This window comes from Rhinoderma darwinii, chromosome 1 (assembly GCF_050947455.1).
Source record: "Rhinoderma darwinii isolate aRhiDar2 chromosome 1, aRhiDar2.hap1, whole genome shotgun sequence".
NCBI lineage: Eukaryota > Metazoa > Chordata > Amphibia > Anura > Rhinodermatidae > Rhinoderma > Rhinoderma darwinii.
The window spans coordinates 562,761,540-562,782,339 of record NC_134687.1 but is presented as its reverse complement, the minus strand read 5'-3'; the positions used below and the strand labels follow the sequence as shown (position 1 = coordinate 562,782,339).

General features: G+C 42.6%; 1 protein-coding gene across 1 annotated transcript in view; it reads right to left on the bottom strand.

Moving 5' to 3' along the window:
• Positions 1-20,800, bottom strand: part of LOC142661301 (arylsulfatase B-like) — a 140,155-nt gene that overhangs the window by 113,248 nt on the left and 6,107 nt on the right. The window contains exon 2 of the mRNA XM_075838718.1: positions 10,345-10,531. Coding sequence (XP_075694833.1) covers positions 10,345-10,531 — 187 coding nt within the window. The remainder of the gene's footprint in view (positions 1-10,344; positions 10,532-20,800) is intronic.

Below are 20,800 nucleotides of genomic sequence, written 5' to 3'. Positions count from 1 at the left end.
TGGTCTTTTATGATGACAAGAAAATGTTGACAGCGTCTGCCTTTGGAGGCGCTATATAGATGACATATTTGCCATCTGGGGCGGGGGGGCACGATCCAGGATCTGGAGAAATTCATTATGAAACTGAACAACAATGAATTTAATCTTAAACTGACCCTTGTATATAACCAGCAGTTGATTTAGTTTTTAGATGTTCTCATTTACATAGAAAAGTCACCACGACCAACAGCCTATTGGCTGTTAAAAGCGCCACTCCAAAAATATGATTAGGGCAATTCTAAAGGGTGAATTCTTAAGACTTAGGGTATGTGCACACGATAACGACAATTATGGCTGAAATTACGGAGCTGTTTTCAGGAGAAAACAGCTCCTGCATTTCAGACGTAATTGCTCGTACTCGCGTTTTGCGAGGCGTCAATTACGGCCGTAATTTGGAGCTGTTCTTCATTGAAGTCAATGAAAAACGGCTCAATTTACGTCCCAAGAAGTGTCCTGCACTTCTTTGACGACGCTGTTATTTTACGCGCCGTCTTTTGACAGCGATGCGTAAAATTACATGTCGTCGGCACAGTACATCGGCAAACCCATTGAAATGAATGGGCAGATGTTTGCCGACGTATTTGAGCCGTGTTTTCAGGCGTAATTCGAGGCGTAAAACGCCTAGTTTACGCCTGAAAATAGGTCGTGTGAACCCAGCCTAAGACGTAACTGTTCAACCTTTTCTATTTTTAAAAAACGAGCAGCGGAATTGAAGGCTAGGTTGCAGGCAAGAAATTATTCTAACCGTAATATCAAAGAGGCCTATAATGCAGCCTTAAGAACTAACCGCAAAGAACTACTTATTCCTAAAAAGACACAAGCCAAGAAAGACAATTAAATTCCTGAACCCCCACACAGCTCAGATTTATTACCAACTACCATGCAGACTGGGACAGTATGATGCAGATCATGAATAAACATTGGCATGTCCTCAAATCTGATCTTGGGAGAAAAAGCCCTATCAAGGTATCGTAAAGGAACCAGCATATCGAATCTTTTGGTTGCGAGTCACTTCACATGGGGTGATGTTACTAAGAGAATCCAGAAGAACAGGTTTTTCCCATGTAAGCTATGCAAGGCGTGTAGAATTTTGACCACAACCAAACAATTCACTGATGGATTTGGGGTACAGTATAGGATCAGAGAACATAGGAATTGTAACTCCGAAGGAGTCGTGTATTGTCTGGAGTGCCCCTGCGGTTTGAAATAAGTGGGAAAAACAACTAGAGCACTCAAAATCCGTATTGGAGGAGAACACATTAGAACGATCATTAATTATGACAGAACCGAGAAGGAAGGCAAGCTCCAAAATAAATTATTTACACCTACCCCAATTGCCAGACATTTCAGAGAGAGACAAAATCTGGATTGGCCTACTCTGAAAGGTTAGGCCATTTGTAAAATCAACATGGGCAGGAGAGGGGGCAATCTGGATGAGGCCCTTCTGATGAGAGAAAGAGTGGATTTTTCGCATGAACTCCGTTAAACCGTTTGGCTTAAACGATAACTTCAATTTTGGCTGATTTCTTTGATTCTATCAATGATCATCTATTCAGCTAAAGTGACCAGGATCTATAAGAAGAAAAGTCTCATATTAGGAGTCGTCTGGGATGGATACCCACATTTGTTACTATTCTCTCATAATTATCTACATCTGACATATACGTTAAGCAATACCATCTAGGTAATATGGATCTATGAACTCATCCTTATAAGATGTGGTTATAGTCACAAGTATTGATTATGTCTCATAGACAATCTACACTTTCTCTCCCCATGTAACGTGGTGAGAGATTGTGGTTTTTGCTATTATCAACTAAATGACCGTCTTAAAAGATTATGCCCATATTATGTCTATTGGCACTGCCCAAGGATGGACATTAATACCATCAGCCGGACAATTCAAAAATCTTTTGTTATTTTTCTTGTCATTTACCCACATAGTTACTATATCCTTGTTTCTGTATTAAAAACAAAGTTTGTACTTTGTGAGTACAATGCCTGTTTCTATCACTTTCCGTTACAATTTGATTAGATCAGGCAATTACATAGTTACATAGTTTGTACGGTTGAAAAAAGACACATGTCCATCAAGTTCAACCAAGGGATGGGAAAGGGGAAGTGGGATGGGAAAGGGGAAGGAAAAATTTCTACACATAGGAGCTAATATTTTTTTGTTCTAGGAAATTATCTAACCCTTTTTTAAAGCCATCCACTGTCTCTGCTGTGACGGCTCCTGCGGTAGACTATTCCATAGATTCACCGTTCTCACAGTAAAGAAGGCTTGTCGCCTCTGCAGGTTGAACCTTTCTTTTTCCAGACAGAGGGAGTGCCCACTTGTTTTTTGAGGGGGTTTTACATGGAACAGGATTTCACCATATTTTTTGTATGTGCCATTCATATATTTATATAAGTTAATCATGTCCCCCCTTAGTCGTCTTTTCTCAAGGCTAAATAGGCTTAGTTCTTTTAATCTTTCCTCATAACTTAGATTCTCCATGCCCCTTATTAGGATCGTTGTTCTAATTTGTATTTTTTCTAACTCCAGGGCATCCTTTCTATGAACTGAAGCCCAGAACTGGACTGCATGTTCTAGATGAGGCCTCACTAATGCTTTGTAAAGTGGTAATATTACATCCCTGTCCCGCGAGTCCATGCCTCTTTTGATACACGACAATATCCTGCTGGCCTTTGAAGCAGCTGATTGACACTGCATGTCGTTATTTAGTTTATGATTTACAAGTTACTTTAAGGCCTCATTTACACGAGCGTAATATACGCGCGTGCGACGCGCGTGCTTTTCACGAGTGTCGTACGCACCTATATTACTCTATGGGGCAGTGCAGACGATGCGTGAATTTTGCGCAGCGCGAGTGCGTTTTGTAAAACTCACGACATGTTCTATAATCGTGCGTTTTTCGCGCATCACGCACCCATTGAAGTCAATGGGTGCGTGAAAACCACGCATGCCGCACGGAAGCACTTCCGTGCGAACTGCGTGATTCGCGCAAGAGCTGTCAAAAGGATGAATGTAAACAGAAAAGCACCACGTGCTTTTCTGTTTACAAACATCCAAACGGAGTGTCAAATTAGAGATGAGCGCACCGGACTTCACCGGGTTCGGCCGAACTCGTTTTGCCCGAACCCGGCAAAAAAATTTCCGGTACGCGACGTCGGGAGACAGTCACTGTCCACGGTGCTGAAAGAGTTAAACTGGTTCAGCACCATGGACAGTGACTTCCGATCAAAATATACATGGACGTGTAAAAAAAAACAGAAGTTCTGACTTACCGATAACTCCCGGGTTCTTCCTCCAGTCTGACCTCCCGGGATGACAATTCAGTCCAAGTGACAGCTGCAGCCAATCACAGGCCAAGCACAGGCTGCAGCCAATCACAGGCTGCAGCGGTCACTTGGACTGCCGCGTCATCCTGGGAGGTGGGGCCAGATGACAAGAGGGGGACGCGTCACCAAGGCAACGGCCGGGAGACCGGACTGGAGGAAGCAGGAAGTTCATGGTAAGTATGAACGTCTTTTTTTTATTCACAGATTGGTGTATATTTTGATCGGAATTCACTGTCGAGGGTGCTGAAAGAGTTACTGCCGATCAGTTAGCTCTTTCAGCACCCTGGACAGTGACGGACGTCAACTGGCCTCATCTCTATGATGGCGGCTGCGCGAAAATCACGCAGCCGCGCATCATACACGGATGACACACGGAGCTGTCAAGTGCCTTTTGCGCGCGCAAAACGCTGCGTTTTTTGCGCACGCAAAACGCACACGCTCGTGTAAATCAGGCCTCACATTGATACATTCCTAGAATTAGCCGGAAGTATTACGTTGCACTGTTACTTTGTTTACAATCTCTGTTTTGATTGGTTTCTATTCCGGTCAATCAGGAATCTTTTAATATTTCTGGGTCGCGAGTCCGGCGGCCACCACCCCTGGAAGAAGCCGGAAGTACCGGCGAAACGCGCGTCGGGTGTTTTTAATCATCATCAATGTTACATGGTCATACATCACTCCGTACTGCACATTAGCAGCCTGGTTAATTGTTCATATGACTGAATATATCTGCCTTAGTTAGGGACGAGGAGTACGCGGTTACTGTCTGCACAGCCACCCGTTCAATTCCCGGTGTACGGAGGGACGGCGCTGAGCTACGTTTGATGTGCGGTAGCACTCAAATAGATGATCGCAGCTCACCCCCTATTCTCCCTCCTAACAAACTCGTGACGTAATACGGCATCCTAATTATGCTATACCGTGCTAGTCCATACTCAAGCGGACCATGTCTTAGTAACCTAGCTGTCTGACAGGCAGAATAGTTACTATTACGAGGGACCGGAGATCGCTGTGCAAGTTCATATTCTGTGCGGCAACCCACTTATCTATTAAGTGGGCGAAGTCACCGCACAGAGCTGTGTTTGTTGTGCTGATGCACTCAAACAACTGACCGCGGCTTACCGCTCACCCCTTCTCCTTGTAGATCTGACACTGCGCGGCAGTTAAATTCTGCTATGCCGTGCTTGTCCACATAGGATTTCATGTGAACACAACACCTTGTCACTACAATTTATGCAAGGGTTCCTCCACTGCTGAGATTATTATTACAGCTAGATGAAGGAACCTTCAGTAATCGAGTGTGATTTAATTGATCCCATGCTATAAACTGGAGGTGTCAATTGAAATCAGTTTGATGACACACTTACAATTCCTGGATTACTGCAGGGACAACTTCAGACTGTTATGGCAGTAAGAAGGGGAAGGGGATAAGTGAGCCCTAATCTACCCACCGCCCTGTCCCTGCCTACTTGCAACGACCCGCCCTAGGCGACGGGGTACAACTGGGCGGCGGTCCCTACGCTGACTAAGTGCAAGGGAATACTAACAGGGAACAAGCAAGGGAAGGGGCAGTAGCCCACGGAACACCGTGAGGAAACCAGAGTGGTCAACGAGCCAGTCAGAATCAGGATGTCACGAAGTATACGAACGCAGAGCAAGGAGTAGGAAGCAAGCCGGGGTCAGAGCGAAGAAGGATAAGCGGAAGCTGTAGCAAGGCTGAAGCAAGGCAGTAGCAGGCTGGAGCAAGGCTGTAGCAGGGCCAGGAAACCAGGAAGAAATCACAAGCAATGAGGAAGAGAAAACGGCAGGTATAAATGGACAGGGGGCGGGGCTAACTCCGACTGACCAGGCCGCGATAGGCTCTCCCACTCCTGAGCCTGCCACCCTGATTGGTGGGAGCCGGAGTCAGTCTAAGAGGTCCGGCCTCAGGTGTCGATTGATTAATCCTGGGAGTATCCACAGACGTAGTGCCTGGCAGATCCTTTACACAGACTTTGAATAGTTTGCTATAGCCTACTCTGGTTTAACCCCCAGTCTTTCATTTACACAGCGCATAGGGATCCTGTTAGATCGCTATGTGCTGTCTTATACTTACACATTAACAATACTGAAGTGTTTAGACAGTGAATAGACATTCCACGGGATGTCTATTCACAATCTCTGCACTTGGTTACGGTTTCTATGGTAGTTACAGCAGAGGAAGCGTGATCTCGTTGTAACCTGTCATTTACCGCGTAATCTCGCGAGATTACGCGTCCTCTGCTGTAACTACCACAGACAGAGTAACGAAGTGCAGAGATTGTGAATAGACATCCCGTGGAATGTCTATTCACTGTCTAAACACTTCAGTATTGTTAATGTGTAAGTATAAGACAGCACATAAGGTTCTAACAGGATTCCTATGCACTGAGTAAATGAATGGAGAGGAGTGAATGATGCTGATTCGTCAGCCTCATACACTCCCCTGTACAACGCCCACTTGGTCTAAAGTAAAAATACGCCCAGTTGGGCATTAAGCAACTCATTAGAATAAATCTAAAAACGCTAATAAAGTGGTAAAACTAGATCGTTTTTTTTAAATAAAAAGCACTGCTGTCACCTACATTATAGCGCCAATCTCCTCATGTAGGAGATAGGACACTTATAATGTGGTGACAGAGCCTCTTTAAAGAGACTGTCACTAGTTTATCAATTCCCTTCTAACTACTAATCTGATAGTCGCTATGATGCAGATAACTACAGTGTAACTTTTTTTTAAAATTTATTATTTGCAAAGTTATGAGCATTTTTCGAAATATGATAATTTGGCTATACTTGCCAAATGGGAGGTAACGCTTTCTTTTCACTCTGGGCGTTGTAATATTTTCTGTATGACGCTGTCCAATCAGCATACAGTTCTCCGATTCCCAGCCTAGCAACACAGCGTGATCATATAGTATACAGCTTCCATTCCCCACTGTGTTTTCAACTGGTGATATCTCTGGCTGTTTCAGAGCTCGAACTGCGATCCTGGTGCCATATTAGAGATTAGAATTTCAACCTTCATCTTACATCAGCTCTGTTCTAGGTGGTCCACAGCCAGAGATATGGCTATTTGAAGTGATCCCCCCTCTCTCCAGCCTGTCTCTCACACTGTGTGAAGCAGCTTCATGCTGATAGGACAGTGTCAGAGGCTGTTAGGTAGCTCCACCTCAAGGGAATCGGTGGTGTTGACACCCACTTGTCAAGTATAGACTCATTTGCATATTTAGAAAAAAAGCTCATAACTTAAAATAATAAACTTTTTGTGACACAATTTTTACTAGCATTATCAGTGTGACAGAGCCTAAACCCAACGGAATCCATTTAAGGCAATGGGTTCCATCGGGCACTGTTGGTTTCAATCATGCAACTGATCCCAAGCTTCCAGTATTCTCGTTGTTCTGCTCCTATGACGGAGCAGAACAATGGAACATTGAATGCAGATGTTAAAGATCCCATAGACAACATTGAGATGTGGCGGATATGTTGCAGCTTTTTGGTGCGGGTTCTGAACTTAAAATCAATGCAATGTAAGGTATAATACAAGGGACCACATTCACATTTAAAGAGGCTCTGTCACCAGATTTTGCAACCCCTATCTGCTATTGCAGCAGATCGGCGCTGCAATGTAGATTACAGTAACGGTTTTATTTTTAAAAAACGAGCATTTTTGGCAAAGTTATGACCATTTTTGTATTTATGCAAATGAGGCTTGCAAAAGTCCAAGTGGGCGTGTTTAAAAGTAAAAGTCCAAGTGGGCGTGTATTATGTGCGTACATCGGGGCGTTTTTACTACTTTTACTAGCTGGGCGTTCTGACGATAAGTATCATCCACTTCTCTTCAGAACGCCCAGCTTCTGGCAGATTACGCTGTGACGTCACTTCCCCAGGTCCTGCATCGTGTAGGACGAGCGAGGACACATCGGCACCAGAGGCTACAGTTGATTCTGCAGCAGCATCAGCGTTTGCAGGTAAGTAGCTACATCGACTTACCTGAAAACGCCGATGCTGCTGCAGAATCAACTGTAGCCTCAGGTGCCGATGTGTCCTCGCTCGTCTGACACGATGCAGGACCTGGGGAAGGGACGTCACAGCGTGATCTGCCAGAAGCTGGGCGTTCTGAAGAGAAGTGGATGATACTTCTCGTCAGAACGCCCAGCTAGTAAAAGTAGTAAAAACGCCCCGATGTACGCACATAATACACGCCCACTTGGACTTTTACTTTTAAACACGCCCACTTGGACTTTTGCAAGCCTCATTTGCATAACTACAAAAATGATCATAACTTGGCCAAAAATGCTCGTTTTTTAAAAATAAAAACGTTACTGTAATCTACATTGCAGCGCCGATCTGCTGCAATAGCAGATAGGGGTTGCAAAATCTGGTGACAGAGCCTCTTTAAGAAAAGGTTTTCGCTGAAGATTTGAAAGCATGCTGCAGAATTTCAAATCCACAGCGTGCCTATTAAGGTGTGGAATTGCCACAGATTTTTATCACAGATTTAATCCTTTGCAAAGTTGTGTCCAGAATTTGTTTACAATTGAGCATGAATTCCAGATTCTGATTGTATTTATTGCATTAATTGGATTGAGAAATTTTTGTGCCGATCCATTTCAATCACTTACACATAGCAATTATCACTAACCTACCACTGACTACATGTAAACTCTGAGGTGGCCAAGGACGCAATGATGACCATTAAGAGGATCCCATCCGGACAACACCTGGCCATATCACCTATTAAGGCATATGGACGTCACTCTGGTGGCTCTCACTCTGGTAGACTCAGACTGTCCATACATTACGCGGATGACCACTCATCTGTAATACTTTATATCCCCTGAAGCAAATGATCAGGCGACAGCAACCTCACTGGCAAAACCCTCTGGCTCCTTCGGCATGCGCAGTTGAAGCCGGGGTCGGTACACCTTGCTATACTATGCATGTGCAGAATGCCACTGGACTCACCCCAGGACTCTTCTCCAGTAATTTATAACTTCTTTTTAGACAAAATGCTAAAACACAAATGCTTAGGACGCTATACCCCAGCAGTATAACATGCTGGTGGTTTAGTGCCTTAAAATCCAGTGACAGGTTCCCTTTAAAGTGTATAAACTGGGCCTTTTGGGTCGGTTTTCCATTCCTCCACATTTAGTCTAATAGGCAGAGAGAAAAAGAGCAGCTTCATCCTCCCTCCTCCTAGTCTACTATATTTCTCTGGACCAATTTATTTGGGGAACTGGAGAAGTTTCTAAACATTTACAGAGAGCCTGCAGGCAGGAAAAGGAGAACTACAGTATGTTTGAAGATGGAGAAGATGACATTTCCCTCAAGTAAGGCTCAGTTCACACTTCCTTTTGAGGACCTATATGTTCAACATATAGCCTTGACGTATGCAACTGTATACATACAATCACCAATTCCTCCCCACTGTAAAAAGTTTATACTACATTTTTGTTCTTGCAGGACCCCTTTGTATTGAAGAGTATAGTCGACTACACTTCTCAATACAATGGAAAAAATGCATGTTGATGCATAACGCCCAGACTTAAAGAGGCTCTGTCACCACATTATAAGTGCCTTATCTCCTACATAATGTGATCGGCGCTGTAATGTAAATAACAACACTGATAATAATGATCTTGCAAGATCACGCTGTGCTGTCACATACACCCACATTAACTTTACTGAAGTGTCTTGAGAGTGAATAGACATAGTTTCCAGCCAGGACGCGATGTCTATTCACAATCCCGACATTTCGGTAAAGTTTGTGTGGGACTTAATAGCTGCACAGCGTGATCTCGAGAGATCACGCTATGAATGACAGCAGTAGCGGGATCTCGCGAGATCAAGCTGTGCAGCGATTAAGTCCCATACAAACTTTACCAAAGTGTCGGGATTGTGAATAGACATCGCGTCATGGCTGGAGGTGAGGTCTATTCACTGTCAAGACACTACAGTAAAGTTAATGTGGGTGTATGTAACAGTACAGCATGATCTCGCAAGATCACTATGTGCTGAGTATGAATGGAGAGAAGTGTATGACGCTGATTGGTCAGCGTCATACACTCCTCTGTACAACGCCCACTTGGTCAAAAGGTAGAAAATGCCCAGTTCGGAATTGATAAAGTAATTAGCATAAATCTAAAATTGCTCAGAACTTCCTCAAAAATGATAGATTTTCAAAATAAAAAACACTGTTATCTACATTACAGCGCAAATCAGATTATGTAGGAGATAGTAATGTGGAGACAGAGCCTCTTTAAGCCGAAAGGACACTCTTTTGGTATACATTGGGTTCAAAGGAGTATTTGGACAGAATCGATATGTGCCCCAGCACCATTTGGTGTATATGGCAAAAGGCTATAAAACGCAGTGTGAATAGTGCCTCTCATATATCATATTCACATGTACTACAGATATATGCAAAAATAAATAACTAATATCCAGAGATGAACACACTGTCTTTGCCCTATGGTATGACAAATCTATATGTCTGTTACATGTAGTCAGCTTTACACTGTAACCAATTATGTACATGGTATAAAGCAGAATAACGTATTAGATTTCAACAAGAGTGTTCCATTCATACAACAGTGAAGTATTCATCCACGGGTGGACTGACCATTTGGGCAAATCCAGACGGGCCCACAGCGTCTGAGAGACGTATTAATGTTTAAGTGCAGGGTCTAAAATTAAGAAGCAACCGCCCATCCCCCACAGATACATGAGATAAACGCTGCTCAATATCACTGTGGTAACCCAGTTCAAGTGTATTATAACTATAGTGGTTGATAAGGGGCCCATAACTATTGTTGCCTATTATAAACCCTGTCATTCTGCCCTTGTATCCACTTGTTAATGGATTTGGATTCTAAAGAAGAGACTATAAATGACAAATACAACAGTAGGATTAATGACAAGGTAAAAATTAATTACCAAAGTAAGTGTCGAATCCTCTACGGGTTGGAAGGCAGTCTATTTTATATATACCAAGGTGCCATTTTCCCACCATGTGTGTGGAATATCCAGCTTCCTTCAGTAACTGAGGCAGAAGCTTTTCATCAAGAGGTAGACAATGGGGCTGACAAGGCCATATTATCTGATGCTGCAGTCCTGTGTGAATCTTGGGGGGAAAAGCAAAATAAAAAAAACAACTAAATAAATCAGCAGAAAGATCAATGTGCTATACATTATAATATTACATTACATAATATAGTATGCATAAAGGAAAGCGAGACCCGTATTCAACTGTACAAGTGAGCAGAGCTGGTCTGGGACAGATCACCAATATTTAGGCCCTGCTCATATCACCCCAGAGCCCTTCATTGGAGGTATGCGTCAGGAGGAATTCAAGCAGGCCTTAGGATCCACTATACCTAAAACCGCTGAAATTCACTTAAAAAACGAAGGCCTCAAAAATAAAGTCATGACCCCCAGAATGACAAGAGCGAAACGGCCCTCAAAGGAGACCAGTCAGCTCTCCCTCGTGGCGCAGTAAAGAGGAGCGGTCCGCTCTCCCGCGTGGCGCAGTAAAGAGGAGCGGTCCGCTCTCCTGTGGTGTAGAAAAGCCCCATCAGCCCTCCTGACTTGTGTTTTAGTAAATATTTGCATTCCCCATGAAATAACAGCACTGGAGCATCTTTTCTTAATACTCTGCATTGTTATGTTACTCTGTTATTCCCCCTGGAAATGTATGAATAAATTGACAACTGGGTGTCCCTACACATTCTAACAGTGTCCGGTCATTGCTGACTATGTAGAAACACACCCTATTGACAAGAGGACTAACGCGGAGTTGTCAATTTTATTTACAACTTAAAAAGGTAGTGCGAAAACTACCCATTGGATGCTCCCACTTACTGTGCGAGATTAAAATTTAAAACTATAGGTATGCTCTAAAAACTTAACAGCATCAAATTTACAGGCACAAAACCAACATTAAAGGGAACCGGTCACCAGCATTTCACCTATTAAACCGACTATACCTGGTGGTAGCGGGTGAAAAATCATTTCTATATAACCTATAATTATCTTCTTAGTCGGCTCTGTAGATTTAGTATTTAGCTTTTTAGTGTTCCCGCACCGTATGCTAATGAGCAGAAAAGAGTCAGATCTTCATTTGAAGAGAGTCAAATCTTCGTTTGGAAAGAGTCATATCTTCATTCCTCAAGTCTTTCCGAGTTTACCCCGCCTCCTTACTTTTGATTGACAGCTCCTCGCCTTCCCCCAGCACACAAAATCCTGCGCTTGTGCATTGATGTCCTCTTTTGGTGTGTGCGCACAAAGGGATACCGCATAATTACGATAAAAGGCGCAAAACATTTGCAGACCGATATTTACAGTTGGAAGAGGAGTTTAGGAGCGGGGATAACGGCAATGAACTTTTTATAGCAGCGGCCAGTGAGGGATAAGTAAAGTTCAATAGGTGAAATGCTGGTGACAGGTTCCCTTTAAGGTGCTTTTAACCCCTTAAGGACGCAGCTAGTTTTGGCCTTGTGGACAAAGCCCATTTTTTCAGATCGAACATGTGCCACTTTATGTGGTAAGAACCTTGGAATGGTTTTACTTATCCAAAGCAAAGAATGTTTTCTTGTGACACATTTTACTTTATCTCCGTGGTAATTTAGATGTATCTGCTTGTGAGACCGATAGTAATACCACACAAAATAGTTACTAGTTAACATTTTCCATATGTTTGCATCGTTTTTTGAATGTGCTTTAATTTTTCTAGGATATTACAAGGCTTAGAACTTTAGCAGCAATTTCTCAGTTACAAGAAAATTTCCAAAACTTATTTTTTTAGGGACCACTTCAGTTGAGGGTCTTATATATTAGAAACCCCCATAAATCACCCAATTTAAAAACACTGCACCCCTCAAAGTATTAAAAACAGTATTTAGAAAGTTTCTTAATCCTTTAGGGTATGTTCACAGGCAGTGAGCAAAAACATCTAAATATATGGAGCTGTTTTCAGAAGTTTTTTTTAACAACTCGCGTTTTTCGCAGCGTTTTTTACGGCCGTTTTTGGAGCTGTTTTTCAATGGAGTCAATGAAAAACGCCTCCAAAAACGTCCCAAGAAGTGTCCTGCACTTCTTTTGACGAGCCGTCATTTTACGCACCGTATTTTGACAGTGACGCGTAAAATAAAGGCTCGTGGGAACAGAACATCGTAATTCCCATTCAAGGCAATGGGCAGATGTTTGTAGGCGTATTTGGGGCGTTTTTTCAGGCGTAAAACGCCAGAATTACATCTGAAACCACTGCGTGTGAATATACCCTTAGGAATTTAACAGGATTTAAAGCAATGTAGAGGTGAAAATTACACATTTCATTCTTTTTCCAAAAAAATCACATCTTTAATCCATTTTTTTCTGTAAAACAGAAGGTTTTACCAGAGAAACGCAACGGCCCAGTTTCTGCAGTTTTTAGAAATATCAGGTGGCCCTAGTGTGCTACTGAACTTAAAGACAGGACTCAGAATTGAAGGAACACCTAGTGGATTTTGTGACCTCCATTTTATTAGATTACATTTTAAACACCATGCCAGGTTTGAAGAAGTCTTGTGGTTACAAAACTGTGGAAACTCCCCCCAAAATACACCATTTTGGAAACTACACCCAAAGGAATTTATCCATATAAAGTGAGCATTTTGACCCCACACGGTTTTTGCTGAATTTAGTGGACTAAAGCTATTTTTTTTTTTTTAGAATAAAACAAACATCGCAATTTTACGTTTTTTCAAGGAATAAAAGAAAAAGAACCTCAAAATTTGGAAATTAATTTCTCCCGATTACATCAATACCCCATATGTGGTCATAAACTGCTGTTTGGACACACGGCAGGGCTCAGAAGGGAAGGAGTTCCATTTGGCTTTTGGACCTCAAATTTTGCTGGAATGGTTAGCGGCACCATGTCACGTGTGCAAAGCCCCTAAGGGACCAAAACAGTGGAAACCCCCCAGAGGTGACCCTAATTGGCAAACTATACCCCACAAGGAATTTATCGCACCATATTTTATGCACCTTGTCAGATTTGAAGAGGTCTTGCGGTGCCAAAAGAGTGAAATCACCCCCCAAAATATACAATTTTGGAAAGCAAATTCTCCTGAGTACGGCACTCTATATGTGGTAATAAACTGCTGTTTGGATACACAGCAGGGTTTAGAAGGGAAGGTGTGCTATTTGGCATTCAGATTTTGTAGGATTGTTGCTCGGGTTCCATGTCGCATCTGCAAAGCCCTTGAGGAACCAAAACAGTGGAAACAATCTATAAGTGACCCTATGTGGGGAACCACACCCCCCTCAAGGAATTTATCTAGGGGTATATTGAACATTTTGACCCCACAGTTTTTTTGCGGAATTTATTGGAATTAGGCCGTAAAAATGAAAATCAACATTTTTTCCAATAGAATGTAGTTTTACCTAAGATTTTTTCATTTTCACAAGGGATAAAAGGGGAAAAAGCACCCCAACATTTGTAAAGCAAAATTCTCCTGATCACGGCAATACCCCAGACGTGGTGATAAACTGCTGTTTGCAAAAAGAACTAAGTGTACCAAGGCACACTGAAAGCCAATTTCCCAACTGCTGACTGATATTATTTAAAAAGTAACTTTTATTAATTTTGCCACTAAGAATGTCCATGTGGACATAAACAATAAATACGAACAGTTAAAAGTTATAGCCGATGTTGCTGCCACACACGCTCAGATTGCACTCCGTCTGCATGTATTCCTATAGTCCTTTTATGACCTTCAAATGTCAGATAGATTACTCAGTAATCACCATCATTCGCTAGATAGCGAATTAGAATATCCACATTCTTATCTATAAAAATGACAGGATATCTCTCTATATACCTTTCTAATTTACATGCCCTTCTGGACCACTATTTATCTTCCTTTTCTTTTCTTCTTCCCAAGTGAACCAACTCTTTGGACTTAGGCTATGTTCACACGGGGTCTTTTGCCGAGTTTTTTGACGCGGAAACCGCGTCGCAAAACTCGGCAGAAACGGCCCGAGAACGCCTCCCATTGATTTCAATGAGAGGCGTCGGCGTCTTTTTCCCGCGAGCAGTAAAACTGCCTCGCGGGAAAAAGAAGCGACATGCCCTATCTTCGGGCGCTTCCGCCTCCGACCTCCCATTGACTTCAATGGGAGGCAGGAGAAAGCGTGTTTTCTGCCCGCGGCGCTCAATGGCCGCGGGCGAAAAACGGCGCGATAATTGCTATTCACACGGAGTATTTTGGGGGAGGAATATCTACCTCAAAATTCCGTTTGGAGCTTTGAGGCAGATATTCCTCCCCCAAAATACTCCGTGTGAACATAGCCTTATACAAGTATCTGGACACTAATTTCACACATTTATCTGGAGTGTAGACAATACATACACATACATTGGAATACATACCTGATTCCTATTCGATCTCCCGTCATTGTATCTTCCAGGCACCCAGATACGTGCACTTATCCATATATCCGCAGGATTTGGCTAAGTTAAGTTAAACAATGAGACTCATCTACGCTACTATATATCTAGATTTTTACTACAAAACTCATCTAAGTCCCTCTATGTCTCTAGTGCGCAAATAAGCTCCACGTACCCCCTTTGTAAGCCATACGAGCTAAGACATACGCCTAAATGTCTTTTATAAATGTCAAAATTGACTAAGCCCGATCGGTCATTAAATGCCCATGCGCCGCCAAGAGGACCAAATGAGTAGCTTATAAATGTCAAAATTGACTAAGCCCGATTGGTCATTAAATGCGCATGCGCCGCCAAGAGAACCAAATGAGTAGCTAATTCTACTATGTCCAACCGGGATACTGATGCCCATGCGCGTTCGGTACACCCTAATTGGTTGTACTTCCCCTCACATATTGGTCCACATTCATATCAAGCGATATGGAGGATTTCCTTGCGTATTCTTTTGCCCAGACATGCGCATTGGCCACTATCATCACATACGTATAAATCATTCAAGCCTGGCCAGGTGCAATATGCGCATGCGCCACGAGCAGAAATAAAAATTCTGCAAAACTCGAAAAAGACACTGAGTCCGATCCTGGACTCAGTGCCCATGCGCATTCGGCGCATTCTTATTGGCTACACTGATACGGCCCTCACATTGGCTAATTCCTATGTCAATCTGGGGATGTGGAGGCTCGTCCTCGTAATCGAGACTCCATTGGTTCCTACACAGGTGAACACTGTGGATTACGAAATGGAAGTCTTTAAAGGAAGTAACAATACGTACACGCGCTTACTAGCCCCGTTTTGATCCCCTGAGGACGCTGTGTTGACAGCGAAACATGTCGGGGGGGGCTAAATTTATTGTTTTAAACAGCCCTACTTGTTTAGCAAATCCAGCACGCAAATCTAATTTTGAATTTAACCTTGCATCTGTCCCAGCACAGCAGTCTGCAGCTGCCTAGCTGTCATATCTGTCACTGGACAAATTCTAGCACTCTGTGCTCTGTCTGGCAATACATGCAGACGGAGTGCAATCTGAGCGTGTGTGGCAGCAACATCGGCTATAACTTTTAACTGTTCGTATTTATTGTTTATGTCCACATGGACATTCTTAGTGGCAAAATTAATAAAAGTTACTTTTTAAATATTATGAGTCAGCAGTTGGGAAATTGGCTTTCAGTGTGCCTTGGTACACTTAGTTCTTTTTGTATTCATTACGTGCCTGCCAACTGCTGGGGTCTTCCCAGTATTCAAACTGCTGTTTGGACACACGGCAGGGCTCAAAAGGGAAGGAGTGCTATTTGGCATGCAGATCTTACAGGATTGGTGTTCAGGTGCTATGTCGCATTTGCAGATCCCCTAAGCTACCAATACTGAGGAAACACTCTAGAAGTGACCCCATTTTGGAAACTATACCCCTTAGGGTATTTCCATCTAGAGGTATAAATAAGAAGTAGTATTTGTGTTTGGGGTTCTATTGAACATTAATTTTTTATGTGGGAGCATATGTAAGCAGTGCAAAGCAAATCAGATCAGGGTAAAATAAAAGGGTACATAAATAATAAAATTAATAATTCATAGATGCGCGGTACACTTTGAAGCAATCCTTTATACACTGGCCAGGTTTTTTGGGGAAGGTGTCGCACTGATAAGTTGTGTCCTTTCTTATCCCCCTTTTGGAACACACTCAGCACCTTTTTTGTGGATCTTCCCTTTTTTGCAGTTTGTGGAACGTTGCTGAGAAAGTGTTGCCCTGGTACAATACGTGCGCCCTCGCTTCCAGTAGATGTGCTTTGGCCCTCCCCTTCCTTGTTTTCAAACAGAAGTGCCGAACGCCTCATGCACATGACCGTTGTGCCACTCGGGCCGTTTTTGACGGCATCCGAGTGGCACCTGATAGTCTTCACTGACCCATTCACTTTAGCGGATGAATCAGGTCCGTGAAAAATTATCCGAGCCGCCGATCCAAGGAAAGATAGGACATGTTCTATCTTTCCTTGGATCACTGACGGGACTCGGCCGGCGCACACTGTCGGGTGCATGAAGCGTTAAGAACCACCACTTGAACACTGCAATAGTCAAGTTGATGATGATGATGATCACACAGCAGGATGAAGAAGCAGATGATCGACAGCAACATAGACCTCAAGAACGGTCAGTTTGGGTCAGACAAGCTCTGCTCACCGTTCCTAACCGGAGCTTGTGCAGGGTGTTTGAAGCACCTGCGATGGGTTTGTTAATACAGTCCGACCAATCGCAGCCATCATGGAGGTGGCACCACTGCTACCACCCCATGAATACAAGGCAGGAATAGTTGCTGTCCTAGACATCACCAATCTCCACCATATCACTGTGGCACAGCGATTGATTTTAGCCGAAAAAAGCCGCAATTGGCGATACGGCGGGGAGCGAAAGCCCCCTGGGCAATGAGTAAAGATGGCCGGCTCTCAGGGAGCAGCCATCTTTACATGGTTATGAACTTATATACACTGGAGAATAAATGGAGCATAACAGTCAAGAGTAAAAATAAATATCTTTATTAAACCTATAGAAACATACACAAGGGATATTAAAAAGGTACAAAACAGGACAGGAGGACTCTATATAGTTCCAAAGTAGCACAGCTGAAAGACTCCCTATAGTATATAAGGAATTATATAGGGTCGATCAAGGAGATGGATGGACAGTCTAAGTGGTAAACATAGTAAAATGCACCAGAGACCATACCATGGTGTGTGTATAAACAGTACATATAACTATACTGGCATGGAATCAAGTGCTGATGAAAAGCCAAGTAATAAGTCAGAGACCTAATATTTAAGTATAACGTCAAGTGCAGAAAACAAATTGTCGGTCTGAGACCTAAGTAAACCACTCATCCGCCCACTCCTAGGAAAACTTACCCATGTGTAGATGTGAGTAGGAGATATACCCCTTGAGGAAGCACATCGCGAAACGCGAGTTGGGGTTCGCTTCACACCAGCTAGACTCTCCTACTCACATCTACACATGGGTACGTTTTCTTAGGAGTGGGTGGATGAGTGGTTTACTTAGGTCTCAGACCGACAATTTGTTTTCTGCACTTGATGTTATACTTATATATTAGGTCTCTGACTTATTACTTGGCTTTTCATCAGCACTTGATTCCATGCCAGTATAGTTATATGTACTGTTTATACACACACCATGGTATGGTCTCTGGTGCATTTTACTATGTTTACCACTTAGACTGTCCATCCATCTCCTTGATCGACCCTATATCATTCCTTATATACTATAGGGAGTCTTTCAGCTGTGCTACTTTGGAACTATATAGAGTCCTCCTGTCCTGTTGTGTACCTTTTTAATATCCCTTGTGTATGTTTCTATAGGTTTAATAAAGATATTTATTTTTACTCTTGGCTGTTATGCTCCATTATTCTCCAGTGTATAAAAGTATATATAGGAGTTGCCCTTTCTTGTTACCTGGGTAGTATGCTATACCTTCAATGCATCTAGCCCCTCACTTGCTGTAAGAGTGTTTTGTGTATTTATAATGGTTATGAACTTAGATGTGATCGATAACAGCCCGATCCTGACCTGACAGATACAGGTCTCTGCACACGATACATCTGCTGTGTATCCAGGATACTCAGCAGCTGTATCTGAAAAAGTAAAAATAATTTTTAATAAAAAGTAATTACCAAACACACTGATACACTGTTGCATTCTTTGTTAAAGAGGCTCTGTTACTAGATTATCAAATCCCTATCTCCTATTGAATGTGATCTGCGCTGAAACGTAGAGAACAGCAATGTTCTTTGTTTTTTTTAAAAACAATCATTTTTGCCCAAGTTATGAGCAATTTTATATTTATGCAAATGAGCTTTTCAATGGACGACTGGGCGTGTTTTCTCGTTTTACCAATTGGGCGTGTATTGTGTTTTTACCAACTGGGCGTTGTGAATAGAAGTGTATGACGCTGACGAATCAGCGTCATGCACTTCTCATCGTTCCCACCCAGCTTCTTTCACTGCAGAAATAGAGCGTGACGTCACCCACAGGTCCTTCAACATTGTCGTCGGACAAAAGATACATCGGCTCCAGGAGTCCAAAAGGTCAATATGCTCGTCTCTAGGGAGTTTGTTATGCTTACATGCACATATCCTGCACTGTAGCCTCTGACGCCTGGAGCTGATGTGTCTTCTCTCTTCCGACGCCAAGGTTGAAGGACCTGTGGGTGATGTCATCATTCCCAGCCAGCTTCTTTCACTGATGACACAGCGTGACGTCACAACAGGTCCTTCAACCTTGGTGTCGGAAGAGAGAAGACACATCAGCTCCAGGCGTCAGAGGCTACTGTAAAACGAGAAAACACGCCCAGTTGTCCATTGAAAAGCTAATTTGCATAAATATAAAATTGCTCATAACTTGGGCAAAAATGATAGTTTTTAAAAAAAAACAAAAAACTTTGCTGTTATCTACATTGCAGCGCCGATCATCTTCAATAGGAAATAGGGATTTGATAATCTGGTGACAGAGCCTCTTTAAGTAGGCTACTGTGATGGGTGGTCAATTCGCTTATATTCTCTGTATTAAATTACATTGTGAATTATCAAGCAGGCCAAATTCTATTCCACCCTGTAATGACCTTCTTTTCTCCCCCCTTATTTAGAATTATATTTAAAATAATGTATGTCTGTAATTGGCGGAATATGAAATATCCTCATTGTATGCCATTGGCTGAATGAGAATTATTGTTACATTGCCTCTGATTGGTTAACCTCAAGCCTACACCCCTTTTGAATGATATTATTGTAATGGAGTTTGGCAATAAAGCTCAGAGGAGTATTTTGAGCATACAAGCATTGTCTGTGTGTCTTATGTCCCCTCTCTGACATATATCGATCTAATCTACGATTAGCATCTGGATAAAATTCCTGTGAGCGAGTGTCTGTTGGTACACTCGTCTAAATTTCAGACTAATATATATTTTGAGCGATTACTTCCTCAACAGTACAGAGATTGTGATTTAAAAACGAACATAATTCATTCAGCCTCCCTACATGTTTCACCACTCTGAGTGGCATCTTCAGGAGAAAAAATGGCTGGTTAGACATTCCTCTACAACCCAAGGTAAGGGCAGTCCTTCAGCCATGGTTCCCTAGAGGTTCCCTCCAGTGGGGATGGGGGTTCCTCTCCGGAGTGCTGAAGGATGAGTCTTTGCGAGTCAAGGGTCCATCATCATCAGGGCCACAGTTAAGACTATTGCCCTGACTTCTAATGAGAACTTCTACATTTGGCACCTTGAATGAAGTTAATAAAGTCAAGTAGTCAATGTATATCAAGTAGCAGTGTATCAGAGTATCTTCACGGATCTTCAGAGTACTTATAAGAGCAAAGGTGGTCGAACCCCTCACAGTATAGAATCCTCAGGTGTGGCCCTTGACACCATCCCAGGTCCACACATTACATTTCATGTCCTGTGCCCACATTTGCAGTCTCCTTTATGGTAAATGGGAAATACAGAAATAAGTCTGGGTGGGTTTCCCTAAATAATACCACTATACAGTGACTGGATAACACCGCCATACTGTTACTAAATAATACCACTATACAGTGACTGGATAACACTGCCATACTGTTACTAAATAATACCACTATACAGTGACTGCATAACACTGCCATACTGTTACTAAATAATACCACTATACAGTGACTGGATAACACCGCCATACTGTTACTAAATAATACCACTATGCAGTGACTGGATAACATTGCCATACTGTGGCTAAATAATACCACTATACAGTGACTGGATAACACCGCCCTACTGTTACTAAATAATACCACTATACAGTGACGGGATAACACTGCCATACTGTTATTAAATAATACCACTATACAGTGACGGGATAACACCGCCATACTGTTATTAAA